Here is a 19,823-nt window from a genome sequence, read left to right on the forward strand (position 1 = left end):
ATACACTTAACGATTAATTAAAATTAAAAGTAGGAATAGTTATAAATTATTTTTCTCCAATCGTATATACATATGTGAGTGATATTCAAAACCGTCATAATATACAAGGTGTTCTATTTAAAAGAACGAAGTTGGTGTCAACTTCCGGTATAACCTATGTAGATGCTGTTATTTTAATGGAGTATAGCATACCCAATAACCCTATTGTCCAAACTTTCAAAATTCGAATCGAAGTTTCTGAAATATTCTAATGAGTGATCTCCATGAGACCCTGTATATGTACGTATATGATGGCTACCTCCTACAACATAATTATACAAATACGTTTTTTATAAAACTAAAAGGGTTGCTATAGGTACAATCGGTTTGGAGTTTTTAAATAAAGTTAGTTAACTTGTCCCAAATCCAGATAAATTAAACCGAGCGTAGAATATTTAGACAACATAGCGGCGTCCCCCTGCATATCGATTGGGTAAAAAGGATCTATGTGTAACGTCATAAATCACAGCGGGGTTCTACTTAAGATTTGTTAGCCTTCGGAGGGTACAAACTTTTTAACAAGAAAACGGTTTCGTGCAAGGACGAAGTCCCTTTTTACCTTCGTATTCTTTACGTTCGGCGCTCCTTCTTAGAAAATCGTTTTTTTTTTAAAACTTGCTCCCTTCGGCTAACGAATTTAGACACGGAACAAAATTCTTCACAAAAAGAACAAAAGAACAATAGCAGTAGGATTACTTGGAAAGAAGAAGAAATACATTAAACGGATACTTTTTTAAAAATACGAAATTCTGAAAAAGCCTAAAGAAATTTCTGTTTCTCTAATTCCGTTTAAGCTTTAAATTAATTTGTTTTCCTACCTACAATGAGGATAAATAATTATGGAACCTTGAAGTTATAGATAGGTATGTCGGTTGTAGATATTTTAATTTAATTTAACCTGTAACTTGACATAACGTAATTTTGGATCAAGCGACTCAATACGTATGCGCTGCAGAGGGAGGAAGTTTCCACTTCTGCCTCATCGTAAAGTAAGCGATAGTCGCGTCTTATGGTTATACTGTGTAAGTTCTGTTCAAACGGACATAGGAAACGAGAATACCTTTAAGAATCAGACTAAAAGAGTATCTTAGGATTAGTGATACTAAGTACAAATAAATTTATGATCTTTCAAAGAATAATAAATAGAAAGGAAAACAAGTAGAAGAAACTGTATTTAAATCTATCTTTACTTCAAAAATTACAACAAAATTCTAAGTTGTAGGAAAAAAAGTGCGTCATCTGATTCTTTACAGTGAAAATTTTACAGTAACAGTTAGTTAAAAAATCGGGTTCCACATTAATAAACGAAGCAAGACCTACTTGCAGCCCACTGACTTCAGTTATATTAATTACTTGATTGTTAAAATTAAACTTACTTTTATTATTGTACATTAGAGTCAGGTTAAGTTAGGTTAGGGTAGATACCGGTACGAACTTTACTATTTATGCACATTTATTAATAGTAATAAATTGTAGACTAGAAGACAAAAAAAATATGAAACGACTTATTGAAGTGAAACTAAGGGTAAGTTCGTTATATGCGAGTTGCTATGTAACGAAATCATGCAACGGATGTCTCGTAATGGGCTTGAGCCGCGAGCGCGCTTCAATGCAACTTTCGTTACAGACAACTCCGGCATGTATAGTGTAAAATTTAAATTCATAGTGTACAAATAATATCATTAAACCAATTCCTTAACCCCTATCCCGGTATGTTTGTGTGTTTGAAGGAGTTTCACTTAAGTAACGTGTTGTATAATTACACGTTGTATTTTTTTTTTTTCTAATTAGTTACTGCGATACTATTATTCGACGTGACCATATTAGGTAAACTAACTATTAAAATTTGCCATCATTTCGGACTCCTACTCTTTATATCCGTTATTTATATCACATGATACTGGTACCTATAATAATAGTAGATATTTTATAACCGTCAAAAATGTACTTGTAGGAAAAACATAAAGACTACTACAACCAATTTGTTTCTTGTGTGTCATTTTATCTGATCCTATAAAGCGCCTTTATGGCGCTCAAGGAGGCGTCGTCGGGCGTCGACGACGTCGCGGCGGGTGTTGTCATCCATTGCGTCGACTAGACTATTTTGAGCCCATTTATTGTTACAACATACGTGTTTGTAGGCATAATATAAATGTCTGCAAAGTAACTACTCAAGCGGACGGGCTTTGATAATAATTTTTCTCCAGCATCCTCCCGGAATGGATGAGCCAGCTTCAAAATTTTGGATCAGCGTTTAGTAAATTGTTCAATTAAAGAATTTATCACTATATTTTAATATGTAATGAATTACATTTAAATTTTTTCTTACATAGAAAACGTTTGAACTTTATCAATGACGTCTGGTCCTATAAAGAACTAGTGCCACGTCCGAACTCAATTTTCTAATTTATTTATTTATTTTTCCGTTTATTTCGACCAATTTTACTAATTCTAGGATTGGACGTTACGTTACAACCAAACCTTGAAATGTAACTCCGAAACAATCTTTGGAAGCATGCAAACAAACCTCTGAATGCGCAACTGGCACATGACCAAAGCGTTCTCGAACTTTTGGGGGGTGCAAATAAAAAAATCAAAATCTAACGTTTCGCCAACAGATGTAGTTGCATCCTCAGGGAACGTAATGAGGATACCAACCACAGCTGTTGGTTGAAATGTCGTATAAACGACTCCATCGACATTTTATCGAGGGATAGTAAATAATCCTATACCATATCCGTTAAGTCCAAATATTTAGTTCTATCCATAACCTATTTCAACATATTTGGTAAAAACTTTTTAGTGATTTTTGTCTGGAGTCTCAGTTCTATAGTTTTATCAATGACTAATTGATTTTTAACAAAAACAGACAGAAATTGCTCTAAAAAATTTTTACTCATGTTGGAAATGCATCAGTTTCTTTTTTAATATTCCATTGCATCGTTACATGCGATTAAATTTCTAGGTTTCTCGTTAACTTGCATCAAAAGTCACTGCAATTAAAGTTAAATTCTAGAATACTGCCGTTTTTGGACTTTGTACCCAACAGTAACTGTTAACGCACCTGAGCCATATTCTTATTCAGGATATTATAGATATCCTTTACCATGGGCGGTGGTCAAAATACTTTTAATGATACGGATTACTTATTAACTACTGTTTGACGCTAAAAAATAATATTTAACTTACAATTTATGTTGAAATTGAAACCTTTTAAAACATAATTGAAATATATTAATGCTGCATAAAAATTAAATTGTCTACAATTTTTTAGGTAACAGTTTACCTATACATACACGTAGTCGATGTTTTTTTAAACAATCATTCGAAATTACGGTAACTCATCCAATATTTTTTTTTTCTAAACTTTTTTGTTAAAATGGAAAGTTTTTTAGGAGCCTACCTGCTACATAATATAGGTACCAAACATCTGAAAAATAATAGTAGTTAATGCCATCGAGGTAATAATTTGTTCTTAAGGGCACGAAATGGATCAGAACCCTCCTGTCCACCACCACCACCCGCATCAGCACCACCTTTCTCCCTGTAAGTTATGGCTCTGACACGTCACGTGACTAAGAAAGGAAGCTGATCAATAAAACATCTTCTCCCATACCGTGACCCAAACTCACACACACGCACGCGTTATTACTACGACCGTTCGTTCGTTCTCGTCCCACTCCTACACACACATACCTACCTAAACCTACCATCGTGCACCCCTCACAACTTCTACGCCCGTTTTTCGGGGACTTAGCCGGGCCTGATAATAATAAAAGCAGGGAAGCATTTTTGTCTCTAAACCTAGACATATAACAAAAAATAGATGTTATAAAGGGAAAGAACTGCTTTTAAGATATTTATAGGTAGGCACATCTTCGTTTGGTTTTAATCAACTTGAGATAAGCTAAATTACAGGTGCGAGCTTGACTTGCCCGCCAAAGATTTCGAACCTCATTAAATAATCCGTAATTATAATGATTTCAAGAACTTGTGGGTTATAATAGAAGGTTCAATTTTATTTGGGACCGTCATAGGTTGTAGGTCTCTATTATTTTCAAGCATTTTCAGTTTAAATGAATTTTATAGATTTGAGAGTCAGTAAGTTTTAGAAAAGGTGAAGTGAACGGTATGTTTTGACTATAAGTCATGAGTCACAAAAATATTTAATAAGTAGTGAGCTCAAACTGAGCGTTTCCGCCCCCTTTTAGGCCCTTTTTGTATTAAAAATAGTTGCTCGAATTGAAATAAATGCGAGAAATAATCTTCTGAATATAGAACTCTTTGTATCTATCCTAAGCTTAAAATAAGAACATCAGTAACTGTTGAAAAAATCAACTATGATTTACAAACTAATTTAAGGATAGGAATGACCTTTCGTTTATAATAATCCCAAAAAAAATTATGATTTTATTGGAACACAGTCAGTCCATGATTAAGTATAGATAGTTTACTATTTATTTATTTTAGGCAATTTTAATTAAGAAAAATACGTTTTAGGAAGTGTAATGTACCGCAAATGTATGAAATCTAGGAATTGTATACAATTCCTAGGTAATGTATACAATTTCGAGGCTAGGAAGGCTCCTCATTTCCTAAGAATTGTATATGAAATTCCGATATTGTACTAGGAAATGTGTAAAACTAATGCTTTCTGTGAATAAAATACTCTAACACTTTAATAAACTGAGAATTAGAGTTATCTGTGAATACAATAAATCGCCTAATAGGATGACGCAATACCTTCCCCTCGCTCCGCCATCCCCACGTACCCATTGACATCTTGAATGAATTGAATTTCTGATTGATTTTTAGGAAATGTATAGATTTCCTAGGAAATGTATAGAATTCCTAGGAAATATGTCTAATATAATTTATTTCACACATTTGCAGACGATTTTAGGAATTGTATACATATCTTAGAAATTGTATACAGTGACGGATTACACACATTTCCGTTAACATATCTATTCTAAAGTAGGTACCGGTAATGTGAATCTTCATGATCTTCACGTTTCCTTTTATGATTGTAGTTGTTGACACATGGAAATATGTTGGCTGTGGTAATTGTTCGGTAAAGAAAACATATTGCAGATGTTAATTACACCCGACATGAAGTTCATTCGAGAGTGTTTTGTATTTGCGTTTAAGTGTTTTTGTTGAATGGCGGTCAACAAATATAACGATCTCGTTAATTCGGTCGCTTGATGTGGCGAATTCTGTAAACATGCACTCGAACCGGGTGCCGCAGCCGTTCCGCTGCCGCCTTTTACGACGGCATTTACAGGTCGTAAAATCACTTTATCGTCCCGTTAATACCCCAATAACGCTCGGGCTTTACGAGGCCGTCTTTGATACCTATTACGCTGCTACTACTACTACCTACTGTCTCTCTTCTTCTTTAGACCTACCTACGATTACTACTTAGCTACTACCACTGACTGTTCATTGTTTATGTTTGCTTGTAATGACGGCGATAAAAAAAAATGAACATCTTCACGAACGCTGCGATTGCTATACGTCGTTATTGGGAGAGAATGTGTATTATTAAAGTTGATATTTATGTATCTGCGTGTATAGATGTATACGTACATGCCCGTCGTCACCCGACCACCGTGATGTGTTTGTTTTTACTTTTTACTGCCGTTTAACAGATTAATAAACGTCAACGTAAATGGGGATACCGTGGGCTTTTACGACATTTTAACGATCGGAATCCGTGTCCGAACAAGCGCGTTCAAATCAATAAATGTTCGTTTTACTGCCATCATAGACATCCCTCTTTCACTCTCTCTGCTAGTAAGTGTGACATTTTAATGATTGTTTACAAAAAATATGAATAAAAGGTATAGTTGGGATCAAAATCGGCAAAAAATCCGCAAAAAATTATCTGTGAGAATGGAACTGTCTTCTTTCTTATTTTCACTTGGGACTATAGTCTTTTGCTGTGTTTTGAACACATCCTAGTTAAGTGTTAGGAAATGCTTCATGAGTGGTACCGATAAAGTGAAAAGAGATAACCGAATACTAGTAAGCGGTGCAGGGGTTAGAGGTACGCAAAAAATCAGGGTCGGCTTTATAACTGGCTGGTTCAAATTATATCTTTAAGTAAGCAATTTTGTTTTTCTAAATTCCTGAGAATGTTGACCTGATTACGCTTGTCTGTATCTCTTTCTCTTACACTTTAATCGGTGTAGTAGTATTTCTTTTTCTTTATTAGTGTCCGCTGCAATTGTTACCGGGCATCTCTTTTTTTTCTTATCAGTCACGATGGTCCCAACTATACATAAATAGCATATTCGATAGATATTATCTGGGCCGGATTAATATCATCCTGGGCACTGTAAAATATGCCGCCCCATTACCAATACTTTACATACTTAAAATGTATGAGGGTTCAGAATACTTTTTGACATTCCGCTGTAAAAACCGCTAATTTTTCAAAGTTGTGGGAACTTACTGATTACAGACCCATTTTCGAAAATCAAGTATTCATCGGATCTCGATGTTTTGAGACCATAGGAAACTAAAGCTCAAAAAACTAAATACTTTAATGTCGTCAAGATCGATATAAATGTCATTAAAATTAGTCAATAAATCTCTTACTAAAAGAAAATGATTTTATGCAAATCTATTTAACTCCATCTGCTGCAATTCTGAATATTCCAATAAAACTGTTGTAATATTAGACAGTAACATTACAGTCTTGAACCGTATATTTAGAGTAACCACTTTGTAATTTTTTTATAACGTGAAGTCTAAAACGTAGGTTTCTTATCCTAGTGTTACCCGTGTGAGATTTCAGTTGTTAAGAATTCTATATGAGTTTTATACTTACAAACTGGATTTTTCGCTATCTTATTTTTGATAAAACTTAAGAATATTCTTTTCAAAAGGTTCCCAAGCTGTTATTGAAAAATAATTCACATTTTCTGGGATCCATCAATTTGAAATCTAAAAAACTGTACCTTTTTTACCAATAAGGATACTTAAAAAAATAGTAAAACTTCTTTACTGTTATCGTCAAATAGGCCATTAACTACTTAATTTTTTCTGCAACATATTATAGATACAATTTGCGCATATAGTTACCATCTAACTTTTGTTTGGAGCGCCGCGCTATAAGGGTGCGAAACATAGACAGTGGGAGCGGCGGAAAAGAAAAGGTTAGAAGGGTTCGAAATGTGGTGTTACAGGCGAATGTTGAGCATACCGTGGATAGAGAAAGTTAGAAATAAAGAGATATTAGAAAGAATAGGAGAACAGAGGACTCTATGGAAGTCAATATGAGATAGGTTGGTAGGACACCTTAGGAATGAAGAAGGTCTAGTCAGAGACATATTAGAGGCAGAAACAGGAGTTAAGAGGAGAAGAGGTAGACCTCTATTAGATTACTGTTCGCAAATAGCTAAGTACGTGGGTTGTTCTAGTTTTGGGGAAATGCGAAGATTAGCTCAGGATAGGAGGAAAGAGTGGAAGTGTGCGTCCAACCAGTCTTAGGACTGACGACCTTATGATGATGATCTATATCAGTAGGTATTTCACTTAAACTTAACTTTTTTCGAATTTGAGTTAGTCGTCATCACATCACAAAATGCATAAAAACCAAACAACACTAACAACCACGGCGGTATAGTTTCAGAACTGTTGTTTTCAATGAGAACCGACAGTTATCAAAATTGCTTTAAAGAACAGTGTTTGTTAAAAAATGCCCTTATCATCAATGACTGTGTCGTTACTAGAAACTGTGTAGTTCCATTAACTGCGTTGTTCGTTGAAGGGTATTTTGTCTCTCGCCTCGAATTTTGCCTCCCCGGCTACTAGCCGCTAGTGCCTCTAATGTAAATCGAGTGCTGAATAGTGTGCGCACCAAAAGAAAAATGTAATTTTTTTATCATACCCCTACATGCCTCAAGGAGTATTAATCTAAAAGCACAGATTTTTGACAGCATCTGAAATTGGTCATACACAGCAATAAAACTTTCGTATTTCTAAAATGAATTTCGTTTCAAATTTCGCGATAGTTCTAATAAAGTTTAGAACTCAAATTTCTGAAGTCTGCAATAAGTAGGTTATAAGGGGCGGAATAATACAAGAGGGAAAGTAGTGGAGGACAATGGGGAGAAATAAACTTCAGCAAAATCGACGGTCATAAAAGTTCACAAGTGCCACCTACCTGCAAGTAGCTAAACTGTTATGGATGCCGACTACTCGCAGTCTCCTAACTTATTGCCTGTTTAGCTCGTAAACGAACCATTAACAGGTTTCTTTACGGTCGGCAATACAAAGAAAGCTTTCTCGGTTTCTCCATTGCCATTAAAAGTAAATAGGAAACCATAGCAAGGTATGAAAAATAGAATTCGTTATAAATGGTAAATAATTTGAAACATATTTCCATAGAAGCTCATTTTATTATACTTTTAGTAATAGGTGGCGCAGAGTAGTCAATTTTCCAATAATTAATGGATTATAAAATTCATGAAAATGAAAAGCTCCGACTTTTTTAGTTCCTTGATCAAATAAGGAATGATTTAAAAATTCTACTGATTTTTTTTAAATGCCTTTAATAAGGGGTGGGGGGGTAAAAAGTACAACTGAAAAAGATAGGAAAGAAATTAGGAAATAATGCGTTTTCCATAAAGAGATTGTTTAAAATTCTCTAAAATTAAATAATAAGTATTATCATTAGAAGAATAGTAATTGAAGTTCCTAAAAATCCCTGATACAATAACATAAAGCCAATTACAATTTCCGTTTGTTAAATTGTGCTGTGGGCCAAAAATACAATACAACTTCTAGCTACTCTTTTAATGAGTTTCCTGCTTATTTCCATATTCTGGTTTCTGTTTCTTGAACAATGTTTGAAGGAAGAAGGGAGAATTTAAGGTGATTCGTTTGGTTTAAAAAGACAGCAGATCTGGAAGAACGGAAGTGGAAGTAGAGAAATTAAGATAATTGTGTTTGGTTGACTATTTGTAAAGCCATCAAATTTATGTTCGAAATTTCAGTGGTTAATCTTGCCGCGGAGAAAATCCCCAAAGTAATTATACGTACTCCAAAGGATGGTGATGGTAAAGGGAGGAAATCTGAAATGTGCTGTGGCACGCATTTCGAAAAGGCTTCTTTTAGTCTCTCTCGTATCTGACATTTGTAATAGAAGTATGTGAAGATACGAGCGCAATTGTAATTTTAAGGTTATTTTTTAAATTAAAAAGAAACATAGTAAGCAAGGAGGTCAGTCGCAAAGCTGGATTTAAAACGAATCCATATTTATTGAACACACAGTGAAAAGATAGTATGAGTGATTATGTAAATTGGAGTTTGCAACAACTTACAGTAAGAAACTCCATGAACCTGGAAGGTATCAACAAACAGACTCACTGCATAAGTGTTTTACATGCCCTTATTAGAGGATATTTAAAAAAGTCGAAGCTGTAAGAGGACTGCTGTCGAGCCCTCAACAGACTATCGACCCGAATTAAAGGTAAACGAGTTCGTAGACGACCTTGCGAAAGCGAGTGCCCAACAACATCCACTGGCCCAGAATCAGCTGCTAGCACTGACAGTAACCTCACCAAGCAGGAAATTGATGGAAGAGCGAGCTGCTTCAGAATACCACAGGGACTGGAAAACACAACCAGGAGTTAAGCAAGCAAAGGCCTTCATCTTCCCTACAAACTGCAGAGTCTAATTCTGAACTGAACTGAACAAAATTTCTTCTCATCCTTTTCGGAAAGAGACCCACATTCTTAGATAAATCTTCAGTGACCTCAGAGAATCGCGTTACCATAGAATGAAACTAAAAATAACCACCAACTCTTCCTTGTGAAGAGAAGGTGGAATGAGCCACATCTTTTGTGACTGTCCTGCGCTAACTTCAAAAATCTCAATTCGACAGTATTTATTTTGTGAATTCCTATGTTACGCGATTTCTACGCTTATTGTGAACCGATTTTATTGATTATTTTATTTTTATTGGATGGGCTATATCATCTCAAGGATGGTTCGGTTTAAATTTCAAAACAATGAAAAATTTGGGGACGATAAAAAGCTACCTGAAGAGATTACGCAATCTTCTTGCATCTCATTGTACAGGCAACATCTTCTATTTGGATTTGCCCAGTTTTTAGCTTAAGTGTGTGAAACTGTTAAAGGCGGTATCGGTAAATTTAAATTTTTGGCAGTCACTTTTACAAGTGGAGGGCTTTACCGCCCGTGACGCTCAGGGGAGACTCTCCTCCTGGGAAACTTCCCAGTTTCTTTTGAGGCGTAAGCGGAAACAGCAACTAAACAGAAGAAAACCAAGCAATTGCTCATGCTTTTGACGTTGCAATAAGCCTAAATCTACCATCTAATTATCAGTAGAAAAAGTCATTAAACCAAAATGTAAGTTCGATCGCTCCATACAAATCTGCCTATAATTGAGTATGTTAACTATCTACAGTGTAGCAGGATTATCTGCATATAGCAGGCAACATTTGTCTTCTATCTATTCCTTTATTTCTTAGTTATTGAAATAAAAGGAATATTAACACAAAACGTTATCCAAGAAAACAGCAGTTATCTCTATTAATATATATTATTATTATCACACGTGTGTCCAAAAGGTATCCCAACATCTCTTTTTTTCTCCTTTTTTATATATCACATGTATCTATTAATGTAACTTTTTCATTTACATGAATTGTTTTTCTTTTACTTTAGTTACAGACAGGTTTTGGTCATAGAACTAAACAATTTTGAATTTTCGAAACAAGTAGGTAATGATCCTCTCGAAAATGCTACGAATGGGAAGATGCAAAGGTGGGGCTCAAGGGGTTTAGGTAGACAATTTCTTTTTTCAAATGAAAAACGACCTTCACATTCATTCTAATTCTCATTCTTCATTTCTCATTGAAAATTACTATTACGGTAAACGAATTATAAATCCAAACTGCATGGAATGGTACCCCAGAGTACAGCTTATTTTATTGTAATATTATGTAGTAGGTACCTATTGTTATTATGCTACCTAGCACCTCCACCATATATCGTAATCTCTTAAAAAAATGGGAATCATGAGCTATCTTGCAGTAAATACCATAAATGTAACAATTGTTACACCTTTCTATCAAAATCAAAAAAAATTTTGTCATTAAATTGGAGTGAACGCTTTAGGTACATACGAGGGTGGATTGATAAGTTTCTCAACATAATCTCCTCCAAGGCTGATACATTTCTCATAGCGGTGTTCCAGTCTATTAATGCCATCTCTATAGACTGATTCGTCAAGCTCCTCAAAATAACCATTTACAGCTTCGATTACTTCTTCATTGTCCGCAAATCTCTTACCGCCAAGCCATTTTTTGAGATTAGGGAACAGAAAATAGTCACTCGGGGCTAGGTCTGGAGAGTAAGGAGGGTGCGGCATCAATTCAAACTTTAGATCGTTGATTTTAGCCGTCGCAACGATTGACGTGTGCGCTGGTGCGTTATCGTGATGAAACAAGATTTTTTTCTTCGCCAGATGAGGTCGTTTAATTTTCACCTCGTGGCTCAAACGTTGCAATAAGTCTGCGTAGTATTGACCAGTGATAGTATTACCCTTTGCAAGGTAATCAATGTATATAATACCTCTTGCATCCCAAAAAACAGTAGCCATAACCTTGTTCGCCGAAAAAATTGTTTTTGCCTTCTTTGGAGTTGGTTCCCCTGGTCCAATCCACTGTTTAGACTGTTCTTTGGTTTCAGGAGTGTAGTGGTGGACCCACGTTTCGTCAACGGTTACGAATCGACGCAAAAATTCGCTTGGATTACGCTTATACAATGACAAATTTGCGGTAGAAATGTTTTTTCGAATCAATTTTTGGTCGACTGTTAGCAAACGCGGCACCCATCTTGCACAGAGCTTTTCCATATGCAAATGTTGGTGCAAAATATGTTGCACACGTTCATATGACATCTTACAGGTCTCAGCTATCTCACGCACTTTCAATCTGCGGTCTCCCAGCACTATTTGATGAATTTTTTCGATCATATCTGGAGTTGTGACCTCAACGGGGCGTCCTGAGCGAGGCCCATCAGAGGTGCTCACACGACCCTTTTTAAACTCGGAAACCCACTGCTTAACGGTTGAATATGACGGGGAGGATGTCCCCAGTGTTGAGTCCATCTCTTTTTTAATTTCCTTCGGCGTTAACCCCTTCAAATAAAAGTATTTGATGACAGCACGATTTTCCTGCTTTTCCATTTTTACGAAAACCACAGAGGCGTCTTGTTCAGCGTGCTGTCAAACCTACACTAGCAAGGAGATCGGGCTGAAACTATAGCTACAAGCTATCCAAGGATGGTACTATAGAATGTCACCTCAAGGTAGGCCTAGTGGCGTCATCTCTTGGTTAGGCCGGAAACTTATCAATCCACCCTCGTATTGCATAGGTAGATATGCCAATGATAAAAAATGCGGATTTAATTTGAAATACCAAAGTCGTAGCTATAAAACATGCCTGAACAGTAACACATACATATATCAACTACAGATTTAAAACAACGAAACAAAAAATTAATTTTTTTAAACACATGGATGGTATTTATCAACAAACAAGACCTGTAATGCATTTGCTTTTTTTTAAGAGAAATTAAATATAATGGAACCGTTTTCCATAAACCCATTTCACTCCTTAAAAGCAGTGCTTTGAAAGAGATGTTTCACATACTACAAGTTGTCAATTAATTCCGTTAGCATATTTCTTTCTTTTTTAATCTTCCTTATCTCTCGAAAAATTGCACACCAGCCGTTCAGAAAATACAATTTAAATAATATAAATAATATTTTCAAACTCGCAAGTCCTTCTAATCCACTTGTTCCTACAACACCAACAAGAAACGATGCTTATGTTATCCAATAGGTGAATAACTCCTTCGATCGATCGACTTCATGATATTTTCTTTTTTAAAATACATGACTAATTGGAATAAAAGTTGCAAATAAGCATTATTTTAATTATCACCGTTCTATTATGCGAATTATTCTTCGTTCGGCGCCACTGGCGCAAGTGAAGGCATCGTTGGCGTGGCTGTAACACTCCTCCAACAACTTGATCTCGTACAGCAAAGGAGTCATAAAATAAACGTTGGACATTTAATTACAGCCGTAAACCAATCCCGAGGTCGCTTTGTTACGCCAACTTTATGGCTTTATTATGATATCTTAAATTAATATGAAGCCATCGCGATCCCTTCGCTTATTTTCTCTCCGCGAAAAGAGAGAAAGACGGCGCAAGAAGTTCGAGAACCGCAAGCTACGCCAAGTCAACTGAGACGGCGCGGTTGCGATAATTTCGTCTTCTTTTTTTTTGTTACGGAAAAGTTTGCCTGCAGTTTGTTTGTCTGTCTGGTCGACATGGTTTGTTTTACGATGGGAATAACGATTATTTCCCGTAGGAGTGAACCACAGAAAGATAGATACGAAATGAGAAATGGCATCAGATTTGCTCTAAGTACGTTGTATCCGCAGACAACTTAATTTTACGCCTATTGAGTGGCGGTTTGTGGCGAAGTCGTAATTTATGCAATCGCCACAAGGCAATAATTGGAAAAAAGTGAAAGCTACCATAAGTGCAGAGATAAAACTAACACGACCCTGATGAGACGATTGGCTCTGCAAGGTTTCAACGTATTTACTTTGCGCAATATCACTGACCCCTTAGTGATAAAAGATGAAACGATAAGTAAATTAATTCAGAGTAGTTTTTTGTTTTATCGTGGTACCCTATATTAAACAAGACCATAGTAATTGACTTGAAATCCTACCTGTTATTGAAGCATAGTCGCAGCTGCACTTCCTCATCTTCCCTTAGCAGTAAGACGAAGAAGAGGAGTTGATGCTGGTTCAGTTCGGATCAACTTGACCGGCGGCCGCGGCAGCCGCCGCTGCTGCTTTTTGCGCCTGTGCCTGCTTTTCCTGCTCGTTGAGTTCCTTGATCGCCTGGATTTCTTTTTTTAGTTTCATCCGTCGATTTTGAAACCAGATTTTGATCTGTCGTTCCGTTAGACAAAGTGCGTGCGCCATTTCTATACGTCGCCGCCTTGTCAAGTAATGATTCGTGTGGAATTCCTTTTCCAGTTCTAGCGTTTGATACCTGGTGTACGTTTGACGACCTCGCCTCCTCAAACCATTCGCTCCTGGAAGAAAGAAGAAAAAAATTAGTCAATTGTGAACAGAGTTCAAAGTAAAATAAAAGAAAGGTAATCGCTAAATTTCCCTCGTTAGAATAGACATTGACGTATACAGAGTGAGACAAAAGTGACCTATGATGACAGAAGTGGAATAGACATAGAAAAATGGGAGTTATAAGGATGATAAGGCAGTTTTTAAACATGATGTAGGTGAAAGGAGGAAGGTTTGCAAACGATTTCTGGTACTTCCGGGGGATTTAGGGAACTAATGCACATCAGTTATTTAAGAGAGATGATGTTTAAATATTCAGGAATAGCGCCAATTTTGATTAAATGTTGAAGATATTTTGATGTCCTACATCCCACTACCTAATGGAGATTTTAGGATAATCATAGTAATCAACAAGTTTCTGCATCAGGAAAGAAAGGATCGCAAGAGAGTCCTTACCGTTTCCTTGAAAGATCATAGTTTCTCTTAGGGTACTATCGGAAAAAGAAAGAAACAAAACCGCACACGAGTTTCAAGCCGAATCACAAAATCCTTTCACGAGAAAATGAAATCTAAAGAACGCACTGTACGCGGCCAGGGACTGTAATGGGGTCCAAGAGCAAGTCTTCGTGGTCTCCAGGTAGTTCGTTGTCGTAGGCTTACGACCTCTGATTGGTGCAGGTAGTTGTTGCCCCGTAATCTCAGTCGACGTGTTGGCTGACGGTGATTTACGACCCAAGGAAGAAGGGGGGCATCGCACTAAACGACGAGGAAGATCGCCGTTCCCAATGCCGGTGTCAACGTAAAAGAAGTACAACTGGCTCTCAGAAATGGAAGAGAAGAACGAACGAAGAAGCGTAGGAACCATGATGTCGTCACACGCCAACGGCACCCAAGATGACCGCACCCAAGGACGACCAACGAAAGAGCATAACTTCTTTTCGTAATATGCCAATGATCAAAGAAAGTAAGATGGAACACGTGGATTTTCTCAAACGAAAACGCACCAAAAAATATCTTGATTTCTTCTTTTATTATTCTTTGATTAACACATTAGCATGCTTATTTATTATATTGCAGTACCTTTAGACAACGGAAGGATTGAGAGATGAATATTTAAGGAGATTACAGGGACTATTTACTTTCTCCCCTGATTCCCTAATGTCGAGATAAGTAAGAATTTGGTAAAATTGTGAAGATTTGGAGACATGCGAACTCCACACAATTTATTTTCTTAGTTTATTACCGATTTTTGCATTATCTTCTACTTGCACTTACGTTTTCATAAAGGTGACTTCCAATCTCGTAAATTACATTTTTACCGGATATCTGATGATTATATAATAATTCATGCATTATGCAAACAAACAATGAATCACATTTAACAATATTTACCAAGAGAGGATGAGAGGCTTGTATAATGTTCAATTTCATACATAAAACTTTTTGGGCTTTCACCACCATTCACAAATCTTCGGCTTTTGGGGGGTTTTACAGTAACACATACTAAAAATGCAAATATAGTAAGATCAAAATTTACCCCAGCAACTAGAAAAGTGAAAAATGAATGATAATTTTCTCGCAAACCACTAAACCGATTCTTATGATTTTTTTTTTAATATAGCGTACTTATTTAGTAATGAATCATCATCATCAACATAAGACTGATTGGACACGCACCTCCTGACGTAGTCTTTATATTTCCCTAAAAAGTAACGTCCCACATACTTAACTATTTGTGAACAACAATTTAATCTAAATCTACCATTACCCCTGTTAACTTTTCAACTTCCAATATGTCTCTAAGTAGCCCTTCATGCTTGAGAAATTATCCCGCTTATTTATTATTGACTTCCACAGCTCCAAAAGAAGGTGTGCTCGAAATACTTTTTGAATTCGGTGTTGAATGTTTTACGAATGATGATTTTTACTTGAAATTTACGACACCCTGTGGGTATGAGATGCTATTGTTCAATCAGCCGAGATGTCTTTATCGACATCGGAATTTAACCCCATCTTTTCGGAACATTTTGTTTTTTAAATCGCGTTATTATCTTTGTTAATAAAGCATTCCAAACCAGTGAAGATAACGCCATGGGAAATAATGGCAACCTATAAAAACAGCGATTGTTGGTCGGTTTTTTTAATTGATTCAATAGATTATCAAGCGTATCTTAATAATGTTACGCGTAATGCTCACATATGCTTGTCTACTGTAAGAAGACCACAATTGTTTCATCGAAATGACCAGTCTTCAGTGTCTCAATGTCTACTTCGACCAATAAATATTCTCATATTATACGAACAATAACATCTTGCATCTACCTGTATCAAAAAGAAATTATTGCCGATGTATGGCGCGAATGGGATAACATCCTGGGATGAAATTGACATGAAATCTTAACGAATTGACTTCGAATTTATGTCGGGTTCCCATCAGTAAAATCAACAAACTGGGACAAATAGCTAAAAAAACACCAGATTTTTGAGATAAAAATTCAGACATTGATCCTGAAAATTTTTAATCTCAGAAATGCAGACAAAAGTTTCTTGGACTAGGAAAAATCCGCCGAAATCTGGACGGATGATAACCCTAAATTTAAATCACTTTTCCAGTGGCCCGTTAACGTTACCGTCTAGTTTCTAGGCGTCAGTAATAGTAGTCAACCGTTTCTTAGAACTAAATGTACATGCAATAGATCGGAATGAGAATCTCGACGGCTGGACGAAGAAAAAACTGTTGTAATACGATGGTAGATGCTACACACGAATGTTACGATAGATGACGATAATGGCCGTGCCCAAGGCCATTCGAAGGATAACTCATCCCGACGAAATAATTCAAAGGAAAGACAGCAGGCAAACTATAGCCTTACAGGCGAGGTGTAGCTGGTACCGAATGCGTCGCAACGTGCTAGGCTATTAATCACCTCTTTTTGGACCAACAACGTACCTTGTTCGAGTTATAAATGGCGCTGTTTATCGAAATAATAAATAAATCTCGGAAGACAACGACAAAAAAATAAATAACGACGGCCACACGATAACAACGCCAAAGAACAAACGAAGGAGATAATGTTGCGAGTTGATTCGGTGGTGCGAGGGACTGGGTCGAAATAAAAATCCCGTATGGGCGGATTGTGTCTGCACTGATAGGGTGCCCATACCTGTTATTTTTCGAATGAATGCGGTAATCTGATTCAAAAGGGGGTGTTTTTCAAAACGAATGTGAAGATCGTTGTCCACAATCAGAAGAAAAATGTATGTATAGCCGCCTCACTGCTTTTAAATGTAGAGACTGAAAAACAAAAAAATTGGAATAGTTAGGTAATAGATATCTTGATTTTTTCATTAAGAGTAGGTAACTGAAAAAGAATATCTATTTTTTCTACTACAGACCCTCGGATTGAGAAGATACAAAAATAACTGTCGATGTATTACTTTTATAGATAAAATCTATTAAATTTCAAGCGCTGCAAGTAAATTCTGAGCCATCTAAAGTGGCGGCTCATGCAAGAAAACTGCCAACAGTAGATCGCCTTTTCTCATGCCTAAGAAAAAAACTTTTGGGTGTTTCATTCCCACCAGCCACTAATGCTGGTTAGCGGGCAGATTCTCTGGACTACACCGGAAGGTAGGGCGGAAGGCTTTTCAGGAATCGTGAGAATAGGCGGGAGATCGTTTGGATGAGAAAGACAAGACCGACGAAATGAAGACAGAAGGGAATAAAAGATTATCTGTGGAGTATTACTGCCTCAGCATTTACCTATGTGATCCACAGAAAAACTTGGTTCAAGGCAGACGGACCCGGAATCGAACCGGCGTCTTCTCGAAAGCTAAGAAATGGACTAAACCTCTAGGTCATGCGGCTCAATGAGCGGCGCTCATGCCCAACTGCAACTACAACCTTATGGTACCTTTCAAACGAGGCACACTTTATATTTTGTCACAGTAAACGGAATGTACAGAGAGTAAAAAGCCATCGGGGCGGAGACTTTCGGTCTGTGGGCAGAGTGACAACTGCTCACCTATGGTCAGTATAGTTGTAAACAGTGGAAAGAAATGTTGATTTGGATTGTATTCGAAATGAGTACATACCTAATCTTGGCAAAAGTAAAAGACCAAATTTAAATTGATTTCATAAAGAAGGAACTTTAGACTCTTTAAAACTATGCGTGTCTTTAAGACGATAGCGATCATCCAAATCAAATTAAATTTTATTCGCAAATTAATTACTTTACATTCGGTCGTTCATTAATTCCTAATCCATTTTATATAAAATGTACCTATTTGGTACAGGTACGTAATAAGTAGAAAAATAAATATGTGTATGTAAATTTTCTCCCGATTTGGCACATAGCGTGCACTTTCTCCTTCCACCGCTGAATTTCCGGGGGACGCCCCTGAAGGCTCCGAGCTACGACCCTTACTAAATCATCGTAGTCGTGGCGGGTAATATAAAAGACGCGAAAGAAAAAAACAATTAATAAAAAAAAACAAAAATAACATGCAAAAATGAAGACCGTGAATAATAACGAGGAGAAGAAAAGAGAGAGAGACGAGGATGAAGACGAATAATGAGTAAGTACTATTTATGATGTTCGCGGTGCTGGCGCTGTGCCGCAGTTGCCACGTTCGTTCGATAGAATTCGCGATGATGTTTACGAGGCAATCGATAATTGCGTGCATGGGAGTCGATTGAGATATTCGCGAAACGCACGAACCACGAAGAAAGAATGACGACGACCACGGACGACTTGATCGAAACAACGTTGCCACGTTTACGTGGTACCTGCATACCCATTTCTACACTACAGTATTGTTTAAATTTGGGGTTTGCGACTATATGTAAGTCCTAGTGATTTGGAATCTTAAACACTCAATGAATTCCAGCTGACCTACTACAACAAGGTTCAAAAGGTTGAATTAATCTTTGTTCAAACCAAAGTTAAGAGATTCTGAATCTAGGTAATTGAATTTGACTACCTATAGGTACTCACTCGATTTTCGTTTGTTTTAAACAGTGTCTGTACCGATTTCATGTAGAAAAGCATGATTATAATGTTCTCTATAGACTCACACACAACATAATTAAGTCAAACTCATTCTGTTCAACACAAAATATCAATCCACCGTTGTGTGATTAATAGACTAATTAATGATCTTTTGTCTGAGTAGTACTAACATCTAAAGAACATTTCTTCGTAAAATAAATTCCTTATAATAATGATTAACTACAATTTGAACACAACAGACATTAAAATAGATAAAAGGAAAAAGAAAGGATTTAGGTTAGTTTATTCAACAGAATATCCCACAACCTTAATTATTTAGAACAGTAATCTAATCTAGGTCTACATCTACTCTTAACTCCTGTTTCTTCTTCTAATATGTCTCTAACGAGCTCTTCATGCCTGAGAAGTGTCCTACTAACCTATGCCGACTATTATTACCTTCCGTAATAACCTCTGTTCTCCTATTTTTTCTAATACTTCAAACGTTAGTGAAGGTTTGCGTTAAATTCGTAACAATTCAAGGAAACCCTTCCTACAAAAGAATTATCTTCTGACACTCTACAACAGTGTTTCTCCAACATTTTTCATTGCGGTTTACTTCATCATCATCATCATAAGTTCGT

At 36.5% G+C, this 19,823-nt stretch overlaps 1 protein-coding gene across 1 annotated transcript in view; it reads right to left on the reverse strand.

Moving 5' to 3' along the window:
* LOC112906742 (homeobox protein abdominal-A homolog) overlaps positions 1 to 19,823 on the reverse strand; it is a 93,362-nt gene that overhangs the window by 61,640 nt on the left and 11,899 nt on the right. The window contains exon 2 of the mRNA XM_025981518.1: positions 13,831 to 14,202. Coding sequence (XP_025837303.1) covers positions 13,910 to 14,202 — 293 coding nt within the window. The 3' untranslated portion in view covers positions 13,831 to 13,909. The remainder of the gene's footprint in view (positions 1 to 13,830; positions 14,203 to 19,823) is intronic.

This window comes from Agrilus planipennis, unplaced genomic scaffold (genome assembly GCF_000699045.2).
Source record: "Agrilus planipennis isolate EAB-ADULT unplaced genomic scaffold, Apla_2.0 scaffold50, whole genome shotgun sequence".
Classification (NCBI taxonomy): Eukaryota; Metazoa; Arthropoda; class Insecta; order Coleoptera; family Buprestidae; genus Agrilus; species Agrilus planipennis.